Consider the following 27622-nt stretch of genomic DNA (forward strand, 5'->3'; position numbering starts at 1 on the left):
AAATGTCTGTCCGAACTATACTACGACACCAAATGCATATTCAGAAAGCATCGGAAATGCCGCGGTCGGTAGGCTATGTAGAATAATATACCAGTTAATCCGCTCATAGAAAAATAATCACAAAATAACTTACATCTGTCGATGTATTTTGGCTCATGTAGGAAGTGTACGTTGTCTTTTGTGGTGACGTGGTCACAGTTGCTTTCGGTGTGAATAAATCGTTTTTACTGTATTCTAAATTGTCATCTGGTTAAGATTAATTCAACGAATAATATCCTTTTTTATTGATAACACTAATAAAGAACTGTAAGGATAAATTTGCGCTCTACTATCTTTGTATTGACTTAAAATTTATTAATAAGATTTTAAAGGATAATCTATTTATGATTGGAGTATCTCACATCGGGGCAACATAGAGACAGTGACGCAGACAAAATGTCTGTCCGAACTATGCTACAACTGTTAGCAACAAATACCATGACGTATGAATTTAAGACGAATCGAATGATTTTGTCTGATTTCATGTAGTTATGCAAGACATTTATGATTTCAAGAAATCACTGAACATAATAAAAAATTAATAAAATCTGGGAAGACGTAAATAAACTTGAACAAATAAATTCATAAAAAGGAGCCATTAAGAACAAATTTCAGATTCATTCATTTAAAGGATCATTATAAAAGATAAAGACTGTTGTATCAATTTGTATTGAGAAAAGACAAAAAAGTAAATTAAATGAAAAAATTAAGAATAAAAATAAATAAAAGAAAAAGAAAATAAATAAAAAAACAAAATGACAGACGATAGTTATTCGCTAGCCATTTCTGCTTTCATTTTCTATCTTAAGCAAGTTTCAAAGGGAAGAATTAATATTTTTTAAAAGAACTTTTGGCGACGACTTAATGTAAATTCGGCTTCTGTAAATATTTTTAATTGCTCTACGCCTGTCCTTCGTCGATTTTGTAAGCGCATAAACTATTTAAGAACAGTCATTTTCGCCATTTTAAATTCTTTTATCATTATTTATGAATTTTATGAACATAATTCTAGAACATTTAAATTTTCTGTCCGATGGTGTATTTGGCATCACGGTCTATGAAAAAAAAGGTAAAAATTGTGTATCGATCGGCGTATGCGGTTGAGGACATCAGAAAAATATCAGCTTTACATAGTTTCAAGAGTTTATACAGCATAAACATACAATATGCTCATTGCTCTTTATGATATTATGTGCATGTAATATGACAAAAAAAACAAACAAAAAAAACAAACAAACAAACAAAATGAAATACATTTTGGAACAATGAGTAACCCTCACCCCCCAAAAATACTGAGAAAATTTTTAATAAACAGTAATATCAATAGGGCGCGTCCAGGTTCCCAGATAAAATCCACAATTTGGCCTGTGATGAATTCCATGATTGCACTCTTTTACAAGCATGTATTTAGAAAATACAATGAAAATGAGCAGAATTTAACATGTTTGTGTTAATAAAGTCATAGAAGTATTTATATATTTTTTAAGACTATTTGAATGACAAACATAATTTATCATTTGTTCACTTTTGCCACAATCCCTTTCTGACTTGCCTTCTACTTTTTACTATAGTTATTTGTTCTATGTGCATGTATCTATCCCACAAAACCTAAATGCACACATGAACATTGTTTAAAGACACAATTACACTTCATATTTTCTAGGTGTAATTAGCGGGGAATACTGCTCATATTTAACCTATTGTGAGGACGGATACTACTGTTGTGAATACGATACCAAATGTTGGTAAGGAAAAATAAATGATTTTTATTTATTTCAATCCCTGAAATTTAAATTTCGTACTTAGATTCAATCATTCATCCAGTGCATTGCTATTTAGTGCGTAAAATGTATGTTCATTCAGTAGTATACAGGCTACATGTAAATACATCTACGAATTTCTAATTGGCCACTTTATAAAATATGACATATTGTAAGCTACTTTGATCTCAAACTCTTAAAGCTTAGGACCTCGGATAGTTTTTACATTACTTTTGAATGAACCCTTTTATTTTTTTGCACTTAACTGTAAAGGATACTTATGATGTTTAAAAGGGTTTTGGTTTGTAGAGGGGGAACGGGGGCTGAACTATTATGTAAAATATATAAATAAAATAATTGTTTATAATCATAACGTTTTCTTTTTGAAATATGAATTGTTTTATTTTGCTTTATATTAGTTTACGTTCTTATCTCAAAATAGTAAATATGACATATATTAAAGCGAAATACTAATATATTTTATAAACATTTAAGCTTTATGAACAATGTGTGGTCATATGGTTTAAAACCAAGCCTTGTAGATAGATACAAAATGAACTACATTATTTTACAGACATTAGTTTAAAATACATTAAAATGTAAAAAAATAATCGTTTCGAGTTCGATTCCCGCTCATTGCAATTGATCATGAAATCGTTTGTACGGTCCTAGGCAATATACCTCTGCTCTGGAATGTACAGTAATTTCAGTTCCTTGCGAAGGTGAAGGCAACTAATACTAAGCCTCCTCAGGAACGATATGGTGGCTGAACTGTGCTCTTATTAATTAAATGTGGCTTACTGCCGTTATCCGGAGTGAATAAAAATCAACACCACCACCTATCTTAAGTCCTTAAATACAACACACAGGATCTTTAGCATGACATTATTCTTATCTATTTAGTTAATTATATATCTTAGAAAAGTATTTCAATACTTTTAAAGAGCATTATTATTTATCACAAGGGGATATAATTCAAAAATCTAAGTGATGCAGAGTTATGATTTTGTATCACTTTCTTGGTTTGTTTGGAGACTATATTCTATTATGTCCTAGGTCTCTGTTTTACGTAACTCCTAAAAAGAAGTAGGAAGTTCTTGAGAACACCATGTTGGTACATGTTAAAATACCATACAAATAATTTATCAAATGCTTTATAAGTGAATGAATACAACACGATATTACAATGTTATATATATTTATCAACTTGCTTAAATAAATTGCATCAATTAGAAAATCTGCAACGAAAAAATATATCGCTATATATCCAAAAATAATAGAAATACAATCGATTTGAGAACATAAATTGATGTTAATGATCATATGAATAAATGGTGATAGCTCATATATGTTATTGTCAATTCATGATATTTTTTGATAGTTGTTTTTAAAGAGTACGTTATGCCGTTTCCTCAAATGATTGCGACAGCGACGCAAACAATAATCAAAGTCATCCGGGCTGTAAAACTGTGACAACCAGCTGTAAAAAAACAACATACAAGTTTGTTAGCGTATCAAGCCATTGATTTTGTGATAATGTAAGATGTAAACTTAAATGTTTTATGTCAAACCTTTGGAGGGCTTTATATCATTTTTGATTATGTAACAGGTTTACAATAGTATATTTAAATACTTGATAATTATATTCTTTATCAGAAAAATAATACATGGACAATGTACTCTGCTAAAAAGAAATTACTTTCTACTTCATCATACCATCATAGGCAATTTTTTAAGTCATCGAAAGATGACTCGGGATGTAAAATAAATCTATTTGTTATTTATTCTAAACTCGGGATGTAAAATAAATCTATCTGTTAATTATTTTAAACTTGGTATGTAAAGTAAATCTATTTGTTTATTATTTTAGTCAAATATGACCTTACGAACAGAGGCTTACAATTCGTAATTCAAGCAGGGTATACGCTAGTAAGTACTTAAGAAATGACACTTGGAATTCTTATCCACAAGTAAATCATATACAATAGATGTATAACCAAATTTACCTCATTTATTTAACCTTGCAAATAAATTATCTAATGAACGAAATACATAATTATACAAACAAAACACAATCCCTTTTGTATCCTTTTTATTGAGCATGCCTTACATATATCTGTTGGATACTAATTTGATTGGGATTGCAAGATTCTCTTGATACTCACATGTTTCTCTAAATGGTGTCAATAGAAAAGATTCACAGATCTCGGTTTGCACTTGTTTCGCACAACAGAAAGCCTTCTCTCCATCCTTAACATCATCAACAATGACTTTTTGATAGTTGCTTATGACCCTAAAGTTCTCGGAGGCTTCATCTTTATCCCCCTTGTACCAGTTTAATACAGCTACTGGGTTCGAAGAATCGGTTGTGCAGTTTAAGGTCACAGTTTTACCATCTTTCTCTCCAGTAATGTTGACAAATGTTTCATTCCATTCCCTTCAGTAGTTAGGGAGATACCAGCTTACAAGCAAAAAGTTAACCATGAGTTTGAGTATAAAAGGGGCATACATTTGGAAATACGCAAATCAGAGCTGTCCGATGACAGCATGCTCGACAATAAGAACAGTTATCAAAATAATGGCATTGGAATAATTGAAAGGACAAGGATTGAATACATGTCTACCTTTTGACAGACCGGCATTCTGCGCTAGCCCGGCTGGTTTAGCGGAAATGCATTTAATATTTATCAGAATATTAATATGAACATGAATTTTGAAAAGAAGTTTGAAGTACTGCAAATTGAAATATTTATTAAAAAAGATGCAGTTATATATTAAACATCTGGTACTTTTTATTAGTATTTATGACTATGCCATCATAAGCTTAAGTTACCAATAAGAATCTGAATATCATAAAAGCAAATAAACATTTGATCAAAGCAAAAACTCTTTTGAACAAAGTACACTTTCGGTCAAATTGCACTTCTGTACACAAGAGTACACATTAATTATAAAAAGGCCTCTACCTGTGAACAAAAATGTGTAAAAAGTTTTAATTATCAGGAATCCTTAATTTTGTTTATAAAAATATATGCAACAAATTCCTTTAAAAATCAAGGAACAAGTCAGCAGTTTTGTAATGAACGTGTTGGAGTTTGAATGAACAGTCATATTAGATAAGGAAATGTATTGACAGGAAATGATAATAATTGTTCTGTAATAATTATTGCACCTTAACGTATGTTAATCTAAATATCAAGTTCAATCAGCCTAAATACAAGACAGAATTATAGATCTTGGACAGTGACCTACAATTATGACCCTTAATACATATGTAAAGTTTTAAATAAATATCTTTGATAGTTATTAAGATATTTTAAACTTACATGTAAACATTTACCAAGGGACTAAGTAGAAAAGGGGAGATAAATCAGCCTAAATGTAAGATAGTTTTATGGAACTTGGTCAGTGACATACAATTATGAACCGTCATGCATATGTGAAGTTTCAAATCAAAATCTCTTAAAGTTATTGTGATATGTAAAACTTACATGTAGACATTAACAAAGAGAATGGGGAGATAAATCAGCCTAAATACATGACACAGATATGAGTGCTGTTCAGTGATCATTACTTATGACCACAAATATACATATGATGTTTCAAGTATGTATTTTTAATAGTTCCAGAGATATGCAAAAATCCAAGAAAAGGAGATTTTTTAGGACTAAAGGGAGCATAATTCAGTCAAAATACATGGCAGAGTAATGGATCTTGATATGTGACCTTTAATTATGACCATAAGTACATGTGTAAAGTTTCAAATAAATATCTTAGATAGTTCTTAAGACCTTTAACATGTACCAAAATTTCTAAGTTTCAAATTGGCATAATTCTGCAAATATTGCAGGCAGAGTTATGCAACTTTGCAAACTGGTGTACTATAAAAAAGGATTGTAAATTTCAATTGAATATCTCAAACAATTATTGAGATATTTGACTTTACTAAAAAACTTTAACCAACGGCGACGTGGACGCCGACGCCGGGGCGACAGCAATAGCTCTCCATATTCTTCGAATAGTCGAGCTAAAAAACAACAACACTCTCTAATATATATATAAAAGATAAAGGAATATTTTGCTTATAATTAAATACAAAGCGCAATTCAGATTTTCCATGATATAACATTTCAATGAAGCGGAACTTACTGGTTCGCAAAGATTGAATGTTGCGTGAGTAGGCGCACTATCAGGCACGTTAACGTGCGAAAAAACATGAGGAAATATTTTACAAGGTGGGTTACTGTGACATTCACAAGTAAACACTGCTGTTGTATTCTGTGGTGAAGCTACAGATATTTCGGCCCACGCTGAAAAGTCTGAAAAAAAGATATAAAAGAACAAGATGAAACTACTATATCACAAGTTGCAATATCATCAGGTTAGCTTAAAAAATTATATTGCCGCATTGTTGTGCAGAATAAATTAAAGTTTCGCTTTTTCACTCATTTGCAAATGCGGTGTAAGGCCTTTCATGAAAAAACTTTTGTTTTGATTTTGTTTTTGAGTAACGCATTATCACTCTTTTACATTAAATCTTAAACTCACTATAACAAAAACATGTATATAGAAAAACATGGATAACGTTTTAAAAAATCTAATAAATCAGTGTACGTACATTGAACATCAACTTCAACAGTCTTGCTGTTACCATTATTAGCTGAACACGTATAATTGCCGTCATGTTTTAACATTGCATTTTCAATCGGGAGATCTTTATTGTTCACCCACTCCACACCCGCTTCATTTATCGTTTGTCCGCTTGTAAGAGGGTCTGCTGGTCCACCTGGGCCAGTCCATGTTGAATATTGGACGTTAAGGTCGCATGATATAGTGACAGCAAAGTTTTCACTTACTTCTATTACAGCAGCATATGCGAACCCTAAAAAGAAACATAGTTAGAATACAGTTTACAGATTTATTGTACTTAATTTGATTTTTTTATTATCTAAATGTTTGGAGCAATTATACAGACTTAAAACTTTGAAAAAGAAAGAATACTTGGTGGCATACATGCAACAATACAATTTATTTTCACTGAGTCAAAGCCTGATATACCATACTGCCATAGTTGGCGTAGTCACCCGTGAAAATATAGTAAACGGTGGCCAGATGTGAAAAATAATTAAAACGAATTTTCAAAAGTAACCATAATAATAAAAATGTCAATTTCGGATAGAATGCAAATTTCGGTTAACGCACCATAAAAACTGCCATTATACTATCTTAAGTGACTTAAAAATAATGCATGAATACACACCAACAATTTTGCAATTGCATCGAGTTTTGAAAAACAAAGTCACTGTAATCACATGCAAGCGTCTTTCAACAATGAGTTAATAAGTTAATGAAATATAGTGTCCTTGATGAAAATTAATGTTATGTGTGGTGGTCCTTAAAGGGACTCCACTGAAGTTTAAAACATAACATTTGAAGTCTTACATAAATAATGTGGGACATTTTAAACAGCAAAGATAGTTAAGAAATATACTTTGAAATAAATTGAAAAATATATTTGTATGCTTTTCCTTGCCCGATTTGAGTGAAAAGCGTTTAAACGCTTTTCATTTTGGGTCATTTTTATACTATTTGAATAATTACTCTGGAAAAATGAAGTGCGCGAATGATCTGAAATTTTGCGCAAAGATTAGTGGTCTAAAGTGGTCTTAATCAAATGGTACATTTATCTGGAAAAAAATATTCTTAGCCCCATCATGACAAAAACCTCAATGGAGTCCCTTTTTACACAGTGTTCTTACAAGATAATACACTATGCTGACTTATTCTATCTTTCTCTAACTTGAAATTTACCTGTATGAATCGTTGTAAAAATTGATACATGTACAATATCGTACAATTAAGAAAATTATATGTGCCTATGCTGAGGTATCTTTATATATAAAATCTATATAAAAGTTAAACTTTATTCATTCAATAAATAATATAGCTATCTTGCAGCATTGCATTAATGGACTAGATATCAAATATCAAATACTTTTGTAAAACCTTTCCTTGGTATTTAGTAAATCATCAATGATATTGGTCCTTTATGAATGTTCCTAAATAATACACAAGTGTACGCAATTGTATAAGGGGGCGTCCGTGGTCGAGTGGTTTAAGTCGTTGACATCAATCCACTTGTTCCTCACCGCTGTGGGTGAATTATATTCTTTATCAGAAAAATAATACATGGACAAGGTATTCTGCTAAAAAGAAATTACTTTCTACTTCATCATACCATCATAGGCAATTTTTTAAGTCATCGAAAGATGACTCGGGATGTAAAATAAATCTATTTGTTATTTATTCTAAACTCGGGATGTAAATGTATTTGTTAATTATTTTAAACTTGGTATGTAAAGTAAATCTATTTGTTAATTATTTTAGTCAAATATGACCTTACGAACAGAGGCTTACAATTCGTAATTCAAGCAGGGTATACGCTAGTAAGTACTTAAGAAATGACACTAGGAATTCTTATCCACAAGTAAATCATATACAATAGATGTATAACCAAATTTACCTCATTTATTTAACCTTGCAAATAAATTATCTAATGAAAGAAATACATAATTATACAAACAAAACACAATCCCTTTTGTATCCTTTTATTGAGCATGCCTTACTGGCTTTGGTAACATATATCTGTTGGATATTAAATTGATTGGGATTGCTAGATTCTTTTGATACTCACATGTTTCTCTAAATGGTGTCAATAGAAAAGAGTCACAGATCTCGGTTTGCACTTGTTTCGCACAACAGAAAGCCTTCTCTCCATCCTTAACATCATCTACGTTGATATCGAGAGATTGCGTTATATTTTTACCATGATACTCCGCGTCAACAATGACTTTTTGATAGTTGCTTATGACCCTAAAGTTATCGGAGGCTACATCTTTATCCCCCTTATACCAGTTTAATACAGCTACTGGGTTCGAAGAATCGGTTGTGCAGTTTAAGGTCACAGTTTTACCATCTTTCTCTCCAGTTATGTTGACAAATGTTGGTGGAACTGAAAATGGAAATGCGTAACATCGTTTCATTTCATTTCAAAATTATTTTCCATAATAATAATTATATTTTTCTATCATGACGAACTCTCGCATTTACAAATGAATTTTATCAGTCCAAGACTCCGTGTATGATATTTGTATAAATGTAAGACGAAAGAAACGCAAATCTAAAGTAAAACATGTGTTCTAATTTGAATGATTTTGTAATATGTATAATCTTTTAACAGTTTGGCAACATCCCTTTATTGGATTTGTACAATTGGCGTGCCCTATTTTGAATTCGAAAAAAGTTCATTATGATTCTAGAAATTTGAAAAAATATTTAGAAATTTAGAACTTCAGCAGAGTCTGTATAAGAGACTGATGAGATAAACTTTAGATACTCGTCACAAATTATGGTCCTGCTAAAGCCATTTGGAATATAATGTATCAAGTCAGTTGATATCAAAAACTCTGAATGTATCCGAGCATGTTTAATAAAAAGGTTAAATCAACGCCTGACTTACAGTAGAACTTATTTTCTGGAGATGTCGTCATATAGTCCTCGGTGCCTTTGTACGAGAACTTGCAACTATTTTCATGGAGACCGTTATATTCTTTTGCCATTCCTAACGTTGCAATAGTGCTACACTTCATTCGATTTTGACGAGTTGGATCCTATGTAAAATATTGGAGTATTATTTAATTTTACCCATGAGATATGGTGCTATATCAGTCAAATATATTTCATATTTTTTAAAATAAATATGAAATATATATATGAAAGTGGGCGGAGTCAAAACTCATATATATTTTAAGGGACTTCTTTCGCCATTTTGTTTGAGAAATCTGATAAATACTAAACAACTTTTTGTTGAATTTTGTTTTAAAATTATAGAAAATGGTCTAACTAAGAAAATAAATCTGGACACCAATGCCCTACATTCAGTCATTAACGCTGTACAGACGTTTAAAGGGTTGTTTACGTGACGTCACAATGTAGCGCTAAATATTGCGAGCATATCAAAACAATAATTATATTACTGCGCGCTGTACAATTGCAGTTGCGTAGCAAGCAAGAGGGTTTGTAAGCATTTTCTTTGATAATAAAACATGATAAAACAACATGATAAAATGCCACATATTTTCACTCGCCGTCCTGGCTCGTGAAAATATGTGACATTTTATCATGTTTCGTGAAAATATATTCCATATTTCACTCAAACGAAAAAATATCCTCCAATTATTGTTTTAAGCAAAAATATATAATTGTTGTTTTTAAATGCACTGTGGAAATATATTTTAACTTAATGCGCCTGAATTTCGAGCATGTATTGCATACATAGTCCTATCTGTCTACAGCATCAAAGTTATCAACGATTCACAAGTCATGTCACAAAGTTTGTATTTATTGTTACATCGCAATATCTTTGAAGACTGAGTAATAAACTCGAAACAATATCTCTTTTCTGATAAAAAATGAATGTTATAAGGACAATCTATGAGCTTAGAGATTTTAATCGGAGTCTTTAGTTTTTGTATGGCAACACTTGCGCAAGAAACCAGTTTGATATTAGATATATATCAAACATAATTTTGCTTTGTAATGTTAAACTCATTATTTCTGTTATTTGTAAAACAAAAGTTAGTCCTAGAATAGTCTTCACATTTTTACAGAAGCTCGTATGATGATCTGATATACAATTATATATGTATGTATAATATTGTCGTGATATTCACATATGAATTTTCTTTGGGCGGTTTGTTTGTAATATGATAATTGCTTCTCCGTTCAATCTGATTAAATTTTATGAATAATGATATATGCTCAAGTGATGACAAAGTTGATATTCATTAGGGAATCATGTTTATAGCAAATAATTAATATCCATTGTATCTTATGACATTTCAATATGTGCGTGCAAGTTTAACGTGCTCGGACATACCAAAATTTGATGTTTATGAGGCAAATGAGCTCATAAGCACCACCTGGACTAACGTCCATAAGCAAAATAAGCTCATAAAGGCAAAAAAATAGCTCTTAATTTCAATTTTATGAGTTTATGTTCTTTATTTAACTACAGAATGAAGCTCATTATAATCAAATGTTGGCTCGTCATGACAAACTTAAACTGCCAAAAATGCAGGTGAAATCTCTGAATTGACGTTGATACTTAAATGAGCTTTATAGAAAAAAAGATCTAAGATTTAATCTGTTCAGTTGAATATAATAAACTACAAATGAAACTTTGTTTAAGGAAAGCAGATAAAAAAATCTATGTCATCAATTGATATCACAAAGCTCACATTTGTATCTGAAATAGTGCATGTGTAAAAACATTTCTGGTTGCAATTGTCACTGGTTGCTATACAAAATAAATGATTTCCTTGGTCACTGTTTGTTATGGAAATTAAGCTTTAGCTTTTGTAGATTAGTTTTTGCTACTTACATATAAGGAAAATCAAAGTGTCTTGGGCCGGGACTTATTTTGACCTGAGGGCTATTATTTGAAATTTTTGTAGATGTCCACCAGACACTATTTCATATCAAATGTCTAAGCCAAAACCTCTATGGTATAATAGCAGAAGATTTTTTTTCCTATATTCATAAAAGAAAAATCAATGACCCTCTGGGACGTGGCAAATTTTGAGCCAAGGGCTATAAATTTAAACAAACTTAGTCGAGGTCTACTTGATAATGATTCATGTAAAAAAACTAAGCTTTAGATCTTGTAGTTTAAGAGATGAAGTTTTTACTATGTATATAAATCTATTATTTATATAAACATTTTTTGAATACGTTTGTATATATTTCTTGATATATTAAATCATCTTTATTTTTTCTTGGTATGAATGTATAATTTTATTAACCTTTTACCTCATATAGGTGTGTTTTGACAGCTTTTCATCCCCCCTTTTTGAGGCATCAAGTAGTGAAAAAGTGCGCTATTAAGGCCCCTAAACACTATCGTTTGAGGAATGTTGTTAAAAAGGTGATTACTTTATCGGCGCCGCCCCCAATCAAAAAGGTACACCAAGGGGTTGCCAGAAAAGGGATGTGCCCACTCATGTTTGGGGGTTTGAAAGGGGGCGGTAGCATTTCGCCAAGAAGATTTTGGACCTGTCACAGGCTGAATATGGCCTCAGGTGAACGTGTAATAGACGCTGAAAAGCCTTTTACTCTATCTCAATCCATTGAGAAGTTGCAGCACTTTGAAATCAGTTTTGATGGGAAAAAAAGGCAAAATAGTGATTTTTGGCAATTTTGAGACATCTCCCCGTGCCAAGGTAACAAGAAATTTAAGATTGAGCATGATGTTACAAAGGCTTTGGTCCAGTTAACATTTTTGCCAAGTTTCATAAGTATCGAAGCATTTTTCATAATTTCATAGCAGTTTGAACTCGTCACAAGAGGCTTTTCAATGAAAATGGCCATTTTTCACAACATGCTCATGCGGTAAAAGATTAAATGGAGATTATTTTAAAAGCCAGAATAAAATGCACTGTGATGCATACATGTATATTAGCCTGTGTAAAATGATTGACCCAAGAAGGCGGTTCATCAATTATATTACATAAGAACAGGATCAACAAGGCTAATCTACAAGCCAAATTCCTGGACATTTTAGTTTTGCAAAAAAGAAGACTTCTGTGCCATTCCCTGAATAGCTGCATATGGTCCCCAAGTAATAACAAGAGCTGTCGGAGGACAACAATGCTCGACTTTTCGATATTGAGTACAAAATGGAGCATAAATATGTAAATAAGTTAATCAGAGTTATGGGACCTGTGCCAATCATGTAAAGAAATCACAGTGAAAATGTATACTAAGTTTCATTCCATTCCCTTCAGTAGTTAGGGAGATACCAGCTTACAAGCAAAAAGTTAACCATGAGTTTGAGTATAAAAGGGGCATACATTTGGAAATACGCAAATCAGAGCTGTCCGATGACAGCATGCTCGACAATAAGAACAGTTATCAAAATAATGGCATTGGAATAATGGAAAGGACAAGGATTGAATACATGTCTACCTTTTGACAGACCAGCACTCTACCGGTGCGCTAGCCCGGCTGGTTTAGCGGAAATGCATTTAATATTTATCAGAATATTAATATGAACATGACTTTTGAAAAGAAGTTTGAAGTACTGCAAATTGAAATATTCATTAAAAAAGATGCAGTTATATATTAAACATCTGGTACTTTTTATTAGTATATATGAATATGCCATCATAAGCTTAAGTTACCAATAAGAATCTGAATATCATAAAAGCAAATGAACATTTGATCAAAGCAAAAACTCAAATTGCAATGTGTAAAGGTGTCTTAATAAAGATGTGAATAATTATGATAGCAAAGGTACTTCTGTACACAAGAGTACACATTAATTATAAAAAGGCCTCTACCTGTGAACAAAAATGTGTAAAAAGTTTTAATTATCAGGAATCCTTAATTTTGTTTATAAAAATATATGCAACAAATTCCTTTAAAAATCAAGGAACAAGTCAGCAGTTTTGTAATGAACGTGTTGGAGTTTGAATGAACAGTCATATTAGAAAAGGAAATGTATTGACAGGAAATGATAATAACTGTTCTGTAATAATTATTGTACCTTAACGTATGTTAATCTAAATATCAAGTTCAATCAGCCTAAATACAAGACAGAATTATAGATCTAGGACAGTGACCTACAATTATGACCCTTAATACATATGTAAAGTTTTAAATAAATATCTTTGATAGTTATTAAGATATTTAAAACTTACATGTAAACATTTACCAAGGGACTAAGTAGAAAAGGATAGATAATTCAGCCTAAATGTAAGATAGTGTTATGGAACTTGGTCAGTAAAATACAATTATGAACCGTCATGCATATGTGAAGTTTCAAATCAAATTCTCTTAAAGTTATTGTGATATGTAAAATTTACATGTAGACATTAACAAACAGAATGGGGAGATAAATCAGCCTAAATACATGACACAGATATGAGTGCTGTTCAGTGATCATAACTTATGACCACAAATATACATATGATGTTTCAAGTATGTATCTTTAAAAGTTCCAGAGATATGCAAAACTTGCATGTAAAACTTAACCAAGAAAAGGAGATTTTTTAGGACTAAAGGGAGCATAATTCAGTCAAAATACATGGCAGAGTAATGGATCTTGATATGTGACCATAAGTACATGTGTAAAGTTTCAAATACATATCTTAGATAGTTCTTAAGTTCTTAAGACCTTTAACATGTACCAAAATTTCTAAGTTTCAAATTGGCATAATTCTGCAAATATTGCAGGCAGAGTTATGCAACTTTGCAAACTGGTGTACATTGTTACTATAAAAAAGTATTGTAAATTTCAATTGAATATCTCAAACAATAATTGAGATATTTGACTTTACAAAAAAACTTTAACAAACGGCGACGTGGACGCCGACGCCGGGTCGACAGCAATAGCTCTCCATATTCTTCGAATAGTCGAGCTAAAAAACAACAACACTCTCTAAAATATATATAAAAGATAAAGGAATATTTTGCTTATAATTAAATAGAAAGCGCAATTCAGATTCTCCATGATATAACATATCAATGAAGCGGAACTTACTGGTTCGCAAGGATTGAATGTTGTGTGAGTAGGCGCACTATCAGGCACGTTGTGCGAAAAAACATGAGGAACTATTTTACAAGGTGGGTTACTGTGACATTCACAAGTAAACACTGCTGTTGTATTCTGTGGTGAAGCTACAGATATTTCGGCCCAAGCTGAAAAGTCTGAAAAAAGATATAAAAGAACAAGGTGAAACTACTATATCACAAGTTGCAATATCATCAGGTTAGCTTAAAAATTATATTGCTGCATTCTGGTGCAGAATAGATTAAAGTTTCGCTTTTTCACTCATTTGCAAATGTGGTGTAAGGCCTTTCATGAAAAGACTTTTGTTTTGTTTTTTTTGTTTTTGAGTAACGCATTATCACTCTTTTACATTAAATCTTAAACTCACTATAACAAATACATGTATATAGAAAAGCATGGATAACGTTTTAAAAAATCTAATAAATCAGTGTACATTGAACATCAACTTCAACAGTATTGCTGTTACCATTATTATCTGAACACGTATAATTGCCGTCATGTTTTAACATTGCATTTTCAATCGTGAGATCTTTATTGTTAACCCACTCCACACCCGCTTCATTTATCGTTTGTCCGCTTGTAAGAGGGTCTGCTAGTCCACCTGGGCCAGTCCATGTTGGATATTGGACGTTAAGGTCGCATGATATAGTGACAGCAGAGTTTTCACTTACTTCTATTACAGCAGCATATGCGAACCCTTAAAAGAAACATAGTTAGAATACAGTTTACAGATTTATTGTACTTAATTTGATTTTTTTATTATCTAAATGTTTGGAGCAATTATACAGACTTAAAACTTTGAAAAAGAAAGAATACTTGGTGGCATGCATACATGCAACATTACAATTTATTTTCACTGAGTCAAAGACTGATATACCATACTGTCATAGTTGGCGTAGTCACCCGTGAAAATATAGTAAACGGTGGCCAGATGTGAAAAATAATTAAAACGAATTTTCAAAAGTAACCATAATAATAAAAATGTCAATTTCGGATAGAATGCAAATTTCGGGTAACGCACCATAAAAACTGCCATTATACTATCTTAAGTGACTTAAAAATAATGCATGAATATACACCAACAATTTTGCAATTGCAGCGAGTTTTGAAAAACAAAGTCACTGTAATCACATGCAAGCGTCTTTCAACAATGAGTTAATAAGTTAATGAAATATAGTGTCCTTGATGAAAATAAATGTTATGTGTGGTGGTCCTTAAAGGGACTCCACTGAGGTTTAAAACATAACATTTGAAGTCTTACATAAATAATGTGGGGCACTTTAAACAGCAAAGATAGTTAAGAAATATACTTTGAAATAAATTGAAAAATATATTTGTATGCTTTTCCTTACCCGATTTGAGTGAAAAACGTTTAAACGCTTTTCATTTTGGGTCATTTTTATACTATTTGAATAATTACTCTGGAAAAATGAAGTGCGCTAATGATCTGAAATTTTGCACAAATATTTGTGGTCTAAACCTTAATCAAATGGTACATTTATCTGGAAAAAAAATATTCTTAGCCCCATCATGACAAAAACCTCAATGGAGTCCCTTTTTACACAGTGTTCTTACAAGATAATACACTATGCTGACTTATTCTATCTTTCTCTGACTTGAAATTTACCTGTATGAATCGTTGTAAAAATTGATACATGTACAATATCGTACAATTAAGAAAATTATATATGCCTATGCTGAGGCATTTTAAAGCCTATATAAAAGTTAAACTTTATTCATTCAATAAATAATATAGCTCTCTTGCAGCATTGCATTAATGGACTAGATATCAAATATCAAAAACTTTTGTAAAACCTTTCCTTGGTTTTGATTTTGTAAATCATCAATGATATTGGTCCTTTATGAATGTTCCTAAATAATACACAAGTGTACGCAATTGTATAAGGGGGCGTCCGTGGTCGAGTGGTTTAAGTCGCTGACATCAATCCACTTGTCCTCACCGCTGTGGGTGAGGTAACTAGAATAATTTTGCATGATTAAATTTGAATTAACTGTCTCCCGTCAGAACAATTGCAAAAAAACTCACTTTAATTTAAATTTTCATTCTCCAATGTTGTTAATAGAAATGCTTGGCTTTTAATGTTTATTTTTGTAAATAAGAAGTCAGTGAAAATACAGAAAGGAAATTAATACTTCTGAAAAGTATGTTCACAACACGAATTGTCCCAAGTTTTAAATGGTGTAATGAAACGTGGGTTTTATCGTAACATATACAGTTAATCACCGGTTGGTCGCCACATGAGCTATACTGTGTTGGTTCGGCGTAAAACACAAAAAAGACAAAACTTAATACAATAACAACACAAAAGCAAAACACAACAGTTGCATGTTATTGATTGTTTTGATATACTTGTAATACTTCTATACGTTATATGCAGAATCAGTGTACCATACGATACGCATTGCAGTATAGTAAAAGTAGCTACATAGGTAGTGTTTAAACTCTATATATAAAGGTGTGCATATGTTTATACCTAAGAAATATATTTTTTACGCGTTCATACCTACTTGTAATAATAAAACATGTATGTAACACTGTAAATAGGAAAATATATGTATAGTTCAAGAAGACGATTTTTACTTTTGAAAATCGTGACAAGTAAAAGCAACTCGAATGAGTAAAGCATCCTCTTTGGTTTTTTATATTTAAACAATAGGGTCTCAACTTAAATCACAAACTTCCCTTATTTAGTACTCCTGTACGCTTCTTGCTTTAAGCGTGTAATATCAACAATTTTACAACACTGTTGAACCGGTCAATCGATTGTATTCCTATAGGCTGCATCGATTAACGCGAAGGTGTCAGTTATTTGATGTGCGTTTGTTTTACTTTATTTTTTCACATTTCACATTTTATCATTGCCATAGATATAAGATTATCAATATGCGATCATAGTTCTATTCTAAATCAATTTCTTTCTTTATCATTAGTGGTGTTTAATACAACACAACACAACACAACACAACACAATACTATACAATTAAATACAACATAATACAGTACAATAAAATATTTCACTCTTTACTAGCAGTAAAAATAATGAGTTCACCTGCGTAATAATCAAGCCTTATTGAGGCACATACAAATGGATGAATGCGTTAAAGGTATAAATTTACATGTCATGTACTGCTCGACATGTTTGCAGGTATGACAATGTTTGATAAAATGGATTATATTTGTTTGTTTGTTTCATTTAACGCCTTTTCCCAACAGTATTTCAGTCATATAGGCGGGTAGTTTCCTAACCATCGTTCCTGGAGAGTTACACCAGTACTAGACTACCTTCCTCCGCGCTAAACTACCAAAGCATCTCCCGGGGATCGAACTCACGCCAGAGAGGTAACTGGCTTAGAAGTCATCGACTCTAACCCCTCGACCACGGAATCGGTTAAAGTTATGTTACAATACATTAATTGAAGTGCATTTTTTTGAAAATATATCATTATAATCATAATGCAAATAATAATACTGTATCTACTATTTGCATAGGTGATCTATATCTCGCTTTGTAAATATAGGTTAAAATAACTTACCTACAGCATAAATCACAAAAGTGTTCACAGCGTTAAGTTTCATGATGTCTGTCGTGATACTAAATGACACTAAAACATGCATATTCTACTTCGACGCTCAATGTAATTTGTATAAATCAGTTTACTACCTGAAGGTTTTATAACCAGTAAGCGGGTTTTTTAAAAAATAGAAGTGTTTAGACCGTCATCGTCATACAGCGGAACAGACGCACCCGTTGTTTAGCATAGTCTGATTTTATTGACCTGTCAATTATGAATATGTGACAGAACTCATTTAAAATTCGATATCACTTCGGTTCTGTCCGTGTAGTTTAAGACAATTAATATTGAGTATATAACTAATATTATAAAGGCTACATCCGCAGAAGCACAGTCGGTTATATGATGGCCTAATATATGAGATGTCCGTAGCCCGATCCCTACTGTTTACATTGCTTTAGACCTACTCTTTCTTTATTTTTGCAGTATATTTAGTGGCAATGGTCGAGTGTTTGAATAATTCAGTTCGAATATTTAGCAACTTAGAAAGCCTGTTTTGTGTCGTTTTGTATTATGTTTTATGACACTGAAATGAATTTTATTGATTTTAATCTGAATGAAATAAAATGAAATTGAATTTCAATTTTTACACATTGTTATTCAAAAAGGGTATGGACTTTATAAGATAAGTGCAAACATATTGAAACTAAACGGATATTATAAAACAATCAAATGAAGCAATAATGTTGAAAATATAATTAAGAAAATACATGGACCTTCGCGGCTTCGATCTTACAAGACGTAGGACATCTTGAAATTATGAACCCGAAGTTTAACTTATTGCACTATGGCGCTCAGTATAATTATGTCATACTGAATTACATCTTAATGCATACATCTCGCGTAACTTACCGAAAAATTATCGCAGATTAGAACATTGTGTGCATTGACCGTATTATTAGTATGCAATTGACAGGTAAATAAAATCAAACAATATCAAAATAAATAAAGAAAGAAAGAAAGAGAAAGAAAGAAAGAAAGAAAGAAAGAAAAGTATTAAAATAATAATTTGATTTATTCATTGTTCAAGAATGTAGTTTTTATTTCAGAAATACATACAAGGTACAATATTGTTATTTGAATTATGAAATAGTTGCATTTCGTGACTAAAACTTTCATCATGACACGCCTTGAAATATTTTTAAAACTTAAATATACTTTAACATAGATACCATCATATTGTGTATGTGTACCGAAGAATAAGCTTTTATCAGTTAAATAAAGCATCTAAAAGATGTGTTAGTCTTTTCAATGATACTATATTTCATACTGAATTGTTGGAACAATTTTTTTGGTGCTAGAAAAATAATCAGTAATTTTTAAGATCACCTGAGCACAAGGTGCTAGCATGTGAGTTTTTGTGATGGCGGTGTGTCTGTCATATTCACAATTTCTTAGAACAACAGCTCCTCGTTAACTACCTGGTTGATTGTGACCTAACTTATCAAGAATCACTCGTAGGTGGTCCTCTACAAAGTTATATAAAGTTAAGTCGGTCACAGGAGCTAAAATTGACTTTATCAGAAAGCATAATGCCCACAGCTTAAATTTTGGACAATATCGCCACCTTGTTGTCCCCTTCGAAATTGGTATAAATCATGCCCCCTTCGAAATTGATATAAATCATGTCCCTGGGGTCAAATATTGCCAAACCCTTGGGTCACTTAGTTTACATAGGCTTATATGAGGAAAAGGTCTTTAAGTTTTCTTTTATGAAACTGCTTAAATATTTAGAATGTATTATTGCAAACTGGGCCTTTACAAAAGATATATAAATCATGGCCCTTGGGTCAAAAACGGTCCCGCCCAAGGGGTCACATCATTTATAGAAACCTGTATAGTAGTAATACCTGAAAGGCTTCTATGAACAGGCTCAATCAAACCGAGTCTGCAACATTTTGAATTTTGTCGTCTTTGGCGTTCTTTAGGGATTCCGTTTTTCTTTATTTTGTCGTCACATCAGTGTTATATGTGCCGTGTGGGCGCCGTAAATGTCGCCCGTACATATAGTCAAAGATGTTATATTTTAGATACTTGAAGATCGTTCAGCACGACATTATAGTTAGGTATACATGTTTGTTGTTGTTTTTAAGTTTCTTCTATGTGACATTTTAGCAGATATATGAATCAGCGTTCTTTAGGGATTCCGTTTTTTTACTACTCTAATAATCAACAATACTTGAGCTAAGATATTTGGCATGAAGCATCATCTTGTGATCCTCTTCAAAACTTATATAAATCAAACGACTTGGGTCAAAATCGGCCCTGACCTTGGTAAAGACTTGTATAGAAAAATTAATTTATATTCTATTGCGATAATACTTTGCAAATAGCTTAGATATTTGGCATAGAGCTTTGCCTTATGGAAATCTATATAAGTTATAAAAGTCATACTTCTGACATTAACAATGAAACATAAGAATTGTGACCTTTGCTGGCAATATATCTTAAGTGAGCGATCCAGGGCCATCATGGGCCTCTTGTTTTCTATTAGCGTAGTATATTAATGTTTTTATGAATCATAAAACAGTTAACAATTTTGAAATTTCAGAATGTTTATAACATAATTATGAAGTCCTTCAAGAAAAGAAACAATCAATAAGCAAAAGATGATATTTAATACAAACCACTATATGTGTTATAAATGGGTTTACATTTTGTTGACACGCACAAGAAACCTGTTTAACAAGGCCAGGTGTAACCAAAGCATCTTGCCCTCAGTTAAAATCAGTTATATGTTTCAGATAAGTGGGTGTATCATGAGTAACGAGTCTTTATAAGTCTATACTAATCGCCTAATGCGAGTGGCATGCTGAAATATTATATTTACAGTCATTAAACAGATTTTTAAGTATTTTTTTTAAAATCTATCAGAAACTCCTTTAATTGATTTTGGAACTTTGTTTATATATATTTTCTTTCTTTGCTATTTATTTAGCTATTTATTTTTTGATCACCATACCGCATATAGCTCTCAACAAATATCCCTCTCCGGAGAGCTTTAACCGTTGCGATGGAAACGCATAAAGCCCTAATTAAATACAAAGGTATTTAGTCGTCAGCAACATGTATCGATTCAAAAGTTATGCCCCGCTTCGACGAATAAACCACCTCGCCATAAAGCTGAAAAAAAGTAACATACACACCAAGAAGAATTTAAACTTGCATCATCATCTTCGTCATGTTCATCATCATCATGATAATCATCATCATCATTAAAGTCAAAATAATCATCACCGCAATCATCAACATTATCATGGTTACACTCATCATAACGTCCTACTTCACAATCTATATCATCACATCAAAACCATTTTCATTATAATCATATGCGTTATCATCATCATCATCATAATCATCATCAAAATCATAATTTTCATCACTGTTACCGATATTACAGTTAATATCACCTTATAAATCATCATCATTATCAGCATCAGCAGCAGTATCAGCATCAGCATCATCACCACCACCATCATCATCATCATCATTATCATAAGCATCAGCAGCAATGTCAGAATCAGCATCATCACCAACACCATCATCATCATCATTATCATCAGAGAAAATATCATCACCTCTATCACAAACGAAATCGTCATCAAATCGTTCATCATAATTTCTGAAAACACCATCGTGCCAATCATTATCTAAATCTTGACCACCTCCAGTGTCGTCAGTATTTAAACCATGATCACTTTCATCACCACCATCAAAATCCTCTTCATGTACATCATCATCGTGTTTATCAGAATCATAGCTATCATCACTTCCATTATAATTATCATTAGAATTATCATCACGTCAATCATAATTATTAAAATCTGATTATCACAACCTGGATCATCATCATTATCGTCATCATCATCAGCATCATCATCATCATCATCATCACTATATCATGAAAATCATCTTCACCTGCAGTATCATTATAAAATCTCAATAATCATTATCGCTATCAGCATAAATATCATCATCTTAATCATCATAATATCATTATAAACATAAAAATCATCATCATCAAATCATCACTTCTATAATCGTAAAGAGTAAAATTATAGCCTTTTTCATCATTATGATTATCAGTACTTTCATAAAAAATCATATAATCATCACATCCATTATCAAAATCTTCATCAAAATCATTTCAATCCCATCGTCATTGCTTAATTACACAAAGCGACATGCACTAGCTCGAAAGTAGCGATAGATCAATTTACCGTATACCCCCGAAAGGGGTAGCTCTATCATTTACCAGGCGTGAAAGAGTAAACAATTTTGCATATGACTTGGAAACAATGAGAACTACTTATCATGATCACATGCCGGTGCTAGGAGGCATGAGGGATGTTGCACTTTTCCATTATTTCTCTCATGTAAGACTCAATGTTATGTTATTTTATTGTGATTAAGGCTTCTGAGGGATCACTCTTTTTCAGATTTTTTATCTCTTTGGGATCATAAATTCCAATACTTTCACTTGATGACTGAATACAGCTGAAGTCACATCTGTGCTTTTGGAGAGTGGGGGTAGGGGAGGGGACTTGGATGAGATATGTTCACATTTTTACTATCTCTTATGAACAAGCACCATGAAAAGAAGCTTCTACCGTATAAGACTAGGATTTCGGTAAATAAAAAAGACAAGGTCACATCAGAGTCAAAGTACAATATTGCAACAACAAGATCAGCTTCCAAAAATTAATTTATCTCTTGAATATCGATTAGATGTGGGTCAATATTCTATATGTTTCTGAGGGAGTTATTTCTCTTTAGAGGGAGTCAGTATTCTATGGGAAAGTGGTTACTTTTTATATAGAATAATGACCGGGGATCATTATTTCATGGTGCATTACACTGGTGTTTGTTTTACTCAAAGAAATGTTGAGATACCGACAAATGCATCTCTTATTTTGATGAACTAATGACGATGAATCTATAACACATTTTTGTTTTCGTTTTCTAACCGATATAGTTATCACTTATATAGAACTCTTTATACCAGCTTACAGAATGGTCACGAATTATTTATGCCGGCTTAAGCATCGCTCTATAGAAGTGTTCGTACCAACACCGTGTATCATTTATTTAGAAAGGCAGTGTAAAGTTTTAGTGGACTAGAGTTAGTCTGTTTCGACATGAACGTAGCCAAACTAACAAATAAGTATAAGAAACAATTTTGATACTGAAGAAGATATTTATAGTTGCTAACCGTTAGATGTCAATTTCACTAATGATGATTTTAGTGGTGTCAACCCCACTATCTGTCAGATACGAATGTTAATATACATTGAGCTTTCTGTTCAATTTAGATATAGTATTCAGGAGGATTATCTAGATAAAGAAATAGTATACAGGAGGATATCAAGATAAAGAAATAGTATACAGGAGGATATCTAGATAAAGAAATAGTATACAGGAGGATATCTAGATAAAGAAATAGTATACAGGAGGATATCTAGTTGATGAAATGGGATGCAGGACACTTTGTTATTTTAATTTGAAAATATTTAGTGTAACAGAAGCAATGCAGTGTATGATACATACATCAACATATATATGACAGGAAAAATTAGCTGTATTTGTCATTATTATTCGCGATAAAATAAATTAGAATAATAAGGCCACTGAAATTTGGCATGTACGGTTGATACTTTTAATAATATGATTTAACATATGCTTATATCAAATATGAAATGCATTCATTTCAAATGGCTTGTATGTGTAAACAATTTCGTATTGTATAAAACTTTTTCAACTCAAGATTTTACATTTCTGCTGCTTGAATTACGAAATTTCATATCATACTAAATGTTAAAATATCAGTCTTTCAGGTACATTTTACCTTCACAAGTTTGTAAGCATGACTACACCTAACCCATTACATAATAGTTTCGCAACTATCTCCAACTTTTTTATTAAAATCTTTCTCACCCGGATATTATTTAGTCCGATATATATCTAATATACATGCATATTGCAAAATGTTTATTAAAAGTAATGCACTCACAAAAACTTACAAAGCATTCCTTATTTAACAGTCAGCCTTGTGTTGATCATGCGGAAAACGTTGTGATAGTTTACATACCTGTAGGTTAAGTGCACAAATACACTGTGTTGGCTATTGTTGCTTTATTTGAACTGATACACTAGGAATGTGGTATTAAACGTTTTTCTCATCAGGAGGCATATACCTTATACCCTTTAGAAAAGCTTAAATACTGTTGGACTAAACAATACACATAAAACTATGATGAAATGTCTGTTCGACGGAGTCATCGTATGATTGCAAAAAGTCCTTAGCATTTTTCTATGAAATCATTATAGAGTTTGGGTTCTTGTTCAACGCACTTTTAAGTCCCATTATGACTTATTATTTTATAACGTTGGAAAAATTTTGTATTTAGTGCTACTTCATTCGGGTAACATCTATTGATAGGTAATATTGACCTGAGACTCATTAATGTGAGGGAAGGTTTTCGTTAGTTTTCGTTATTTATTATGATTTATGCTTAGGATTTTAATAACAGTATAGATCTCGATATCAAATCATTAAGAACTGCTCGATGGCCTAAGTAGTAAGTACGACGAAATTGTGACTTCGTACCTGGGACAAACCTTTTTCGTAGTTTTCATAAACTGATTGTGTTTTTATTATTTCTTTCAATTATTTGAAATATTTGATAAATCGTGTGTTTCATTTCATGCATTTTTGAATTTCATAATTATGATAAATACATATTTTTTCCATTTAATTAATTTCAATATATATGACTCTACATAGTGATACGCATGCACAACACACAAGGTCAAGTTTTGCAAAATATAATGAAATTCATACCAGAAAAACAAATAATTTCATTTGGACTTCAATTGCAGCGGTGCTAGTAAGGCAAGTGATTTCTGGCAATTCTAATTTTATACATCGTTTCATCATTCATTTAAATATCCCTATGGTTTACTTCAGAATCTGATAATTACCATTAAAAGGTCATTGGATATTCAAATGTCTCAGGTCAATGTTGGTAAACAAAAGCATACTCCAATGCCCCTAATTTAAAGTTACAATACTTACGTTTGCTCTATCTAAAGAAATATATACGTGTTGTTCTAAGGCATAAATGAATAGAATTGAACGATATGTGTGTCAGGATCGGATTTGTTACTCAAAGTGGCAAAGATTTGCAGAAGTATTATGGAAGAAGTTAACTTGCATTATCACTATAGATTACTTGCATTATCACTATAGATAAAGTCATAATGCAAGGGGAAAATTCAGCGTAGGTACATTCGACATTATGCTATCATTGCTAAATATGTAAGGAATGTCAAAGTATTAATATAAGTCTACATTATCATATGTTTTAGACACAAAAAGACAAGAGAAATACAATCATACGATTTAGTTGTATAAAATTATAAATGCATTTTAAGCATATTTAAGTTTCAAAGGATTAGAGCAATTTCAATGATTTTTTGTTGTGAATGATATATTTATAACTATATTCAAAAACAGGTTTATTAACGCATTTTAGGTCGCATTGTAGCCTACAACGTGCGGCGATGTGGTACGCAATCCACACAATTCTCTACGTCATGTATTGTGAAATACTTACTGTTATGAATAATGAGGGCATAAAGTATCACGGCGGAAGAACTGTTACATGAAAGATGGAGTTATTATGATAACTTGTCATGAGTTCTTCTAATAACTGTCACGGAGTTCCTGGAAAACGTTACGGATTTTGATCCGCGCAGATATTTTTTATTCCATATTCTACCATATTCCATCATACATGTATTTTAAACTGTTACCCTTAATAAAACAATTTTCAAATTTATCTCATTTCACCCGTAACTATTTTCTTACAAAAACGTATGAAATAACAACTTCATTCAAACGCCGAAATAACGTCAATGACATACTAAGCATGTTTTAGTACGTATAGCACGCCACTCATCTATCATCCCCATGCCAGATGAAATTTCCGGCATGGGTAAAACTAACGGATGTAGCAGTCTGAAATGCAAGAACATATAATATATAATACAATAAAGTTCAATAATTCGGCAACAAGACTATTTAAAAGTTTAGAAGCCAGATAGAACGATAAACGTCACATTGAAAAGCTGATGACTGAATTAAATTGATATTGGTGTGTCTATAAGTTAAGATTTGAAATGCATAATATTTATCTGAAAGTGTATGGGTTTGCCTTTATATACTTTATAGTACATGTAAACGAACATCATTCATTTTGATGAAGACCCATTATCTAAATATGCTTTTATTATTATTTGTTGTTTCCTATTTGGGTGTCCAAAGTTCAACTTTTATATCTGAGCCTTCTTTGAAAAACTTGCTTCTTTCGTAGTTTCGGCATTCAGGGCAGTATTAATGAATGGGTATTTTGTATGGCAGTCAAAATGCCACTTTGTTTACATTTTTTCAAGCTTTATCACATATAATTTCACAAGATTTTAGTCCATGGTAACCAATACGTTTGCCCTTGATGAAGAAAGAAAAAAACAGAAGATTAATTCCTTGTGCATAATGTGCCTATAAGTAACAATATTGATATTCAATGGGATATATGGGACAGCGAAAACAGGTTGAAATGTTTATTCGTATTTAAAAGCAACAACAAAAACAGACATGATTATTGACATCTTATAAACCTGTAAAATAAGTACACTAAATGTGATTCATATAAAAGTCATGGTTTAGCAAAGTTAACATAAAAATACTCCCTCACACACTTTAATGCATTGGGTTGAAACCACTATTAGGTATTTGCGGTTATACCTCAAAAGTGAAACCATTTCACAACAGAAATGTTATTTCAAAACATTTGTCCCAAATTTTAAGCTGGCTAGATAAACAAGTTAAAGACGTGCTGTTATTTTACATGCCTCTTCATCATAACTTTCTTGAAACTTTTAATACAAAAAGGCACCAAAACTTTACACTGTTGCAACGAACTAATGTGAATACACGGCAATACTTTAAAGGCCTTATTCACGTTTCAAAGTTAGCGATCTGAAAAAATTGGCAAATAACTTTTATGATGTTCTGACCGCATATGCGTCAATATATAACAAACATAGCTTAACATGTCAAATTCTAATATATAAAGATATCAATGCAATTTTACAAGTTATTTTAATTTGAAACATTAAAAACACAACATACAATATAGTGTATCAGCGACTATGATTATTTCTTTGATAGCAATAAATAATATTTATCAGTTCTAGCATTATATCATTATGTTGCCGTTATTATCAACAACTTTGAAAATATAGTTTGGCAATAAGATTAACAATTCTAAAATAAAGTTTTCCTGAAAATATCCGTAACAAATTTCACAATATGTCAGTCGTGAAATATTGTATAAAATAGAGAAACACGGAATTCCCAAAACGCCAAAATTTAAAATGTTGCAGGCTCTGCAGTTATAACTCTTCCTAACAATGAACAGGTCTGCAGTTATATTACTGCCTAACAATATACATGTCTGCAGTTATATATCTGCCTAACAATATACAGGTCTGAAGTTATATATCTGCCTAACAATATACAGGTCTGCACTTATAT

The 27622-nt window shown here is 31.7% G+C and overlaps 2 protein-coding genes across 4 annotated transcripts; both read right to left on the reverse strand.

Moving 5' to 3' along the window:
- Positions 1-2075: 2075 nt before the first annotated feature.
- On the reverse strand, positions 2076-18133 carry LOC132716409 (uncharacterized). 3 transcript variants are annotated; one of them, XM_060699678.1, is made up of 9 exons: positions 17986-18133; positions 14864-15127; positions 14401-14567; positions 9319-9469; positions 8494-8811; positions 6418-6681; positions 5949-6118; positions 3965-4260; positions 2076-3279 (listed from the first exon to the last, which is right to left on the reverse strand). In XM_060699678.1, the coding sequence occupies exons 1-8, from the start codon at positions 18065-18067 to the stop codon at positions 4246-4248; spliced, it is 1431 nt and encodes a 476-aa protein (XP_060555661.1). In that variant the 5' UTR covers positions 18068-18133; the 3' UTR covers positions 2076-3279; positions 3965-4245. The 3 variants fall into 3 exon arrangements, with proteins under 3 accessions (XP_060555661.1, XP_060555659.1, XP_060555660.1); XM_060699676.1 differs by having other exon boundaries at positions 3965-6118; XM_060699677.1 differs by lacking the exon at positions 17986-18133 and adding an exon at positions 17033-17439 and having other exon boundaries at positions 3965-6118.
- A 3302-nt stretch (positions 18134-21435) lies between these two features.
- LOC132716410 (prostatic spermine-binding protein-like) lies at positions 21436-26847 on the reverse strand. The gene is made up of 4 exons (XM_060699679.1): positions 26831-26847; positions 25951-26044; positions 25100-25110; positions 21436-21793 (listed from the first exon to the last, which is right to left on the reverse strand). Exons 1-4 carry the CDS (start codon positions 26845-26847, stop codon positions 21436-21438), a joined length of 480 nt encoding a protein of 159 aa, XP_060555662.1.
- Between the last annotated feature and the right edge of the window lie 775 nt (positions 26848-27622).

The sequence above is a fragment of the Ruditapes philippinarum genome, unplaced genomic scaffold, assembly GCF_026571515.1.
Source record: "Ruditapes philippinarum isolate M1 unplaced genomic scaffold, ASM2657151v2 ctg7962_1_1_1_1, whole genome shotgun sequence".
Classification (NCBI taxonomy): domain Eukaryota; kingdom Metazoa; phylum Mollusca; class Bivalvia; order Venerida; family Veneridae; genus Ruditapes; species Ruditapes philippinarum.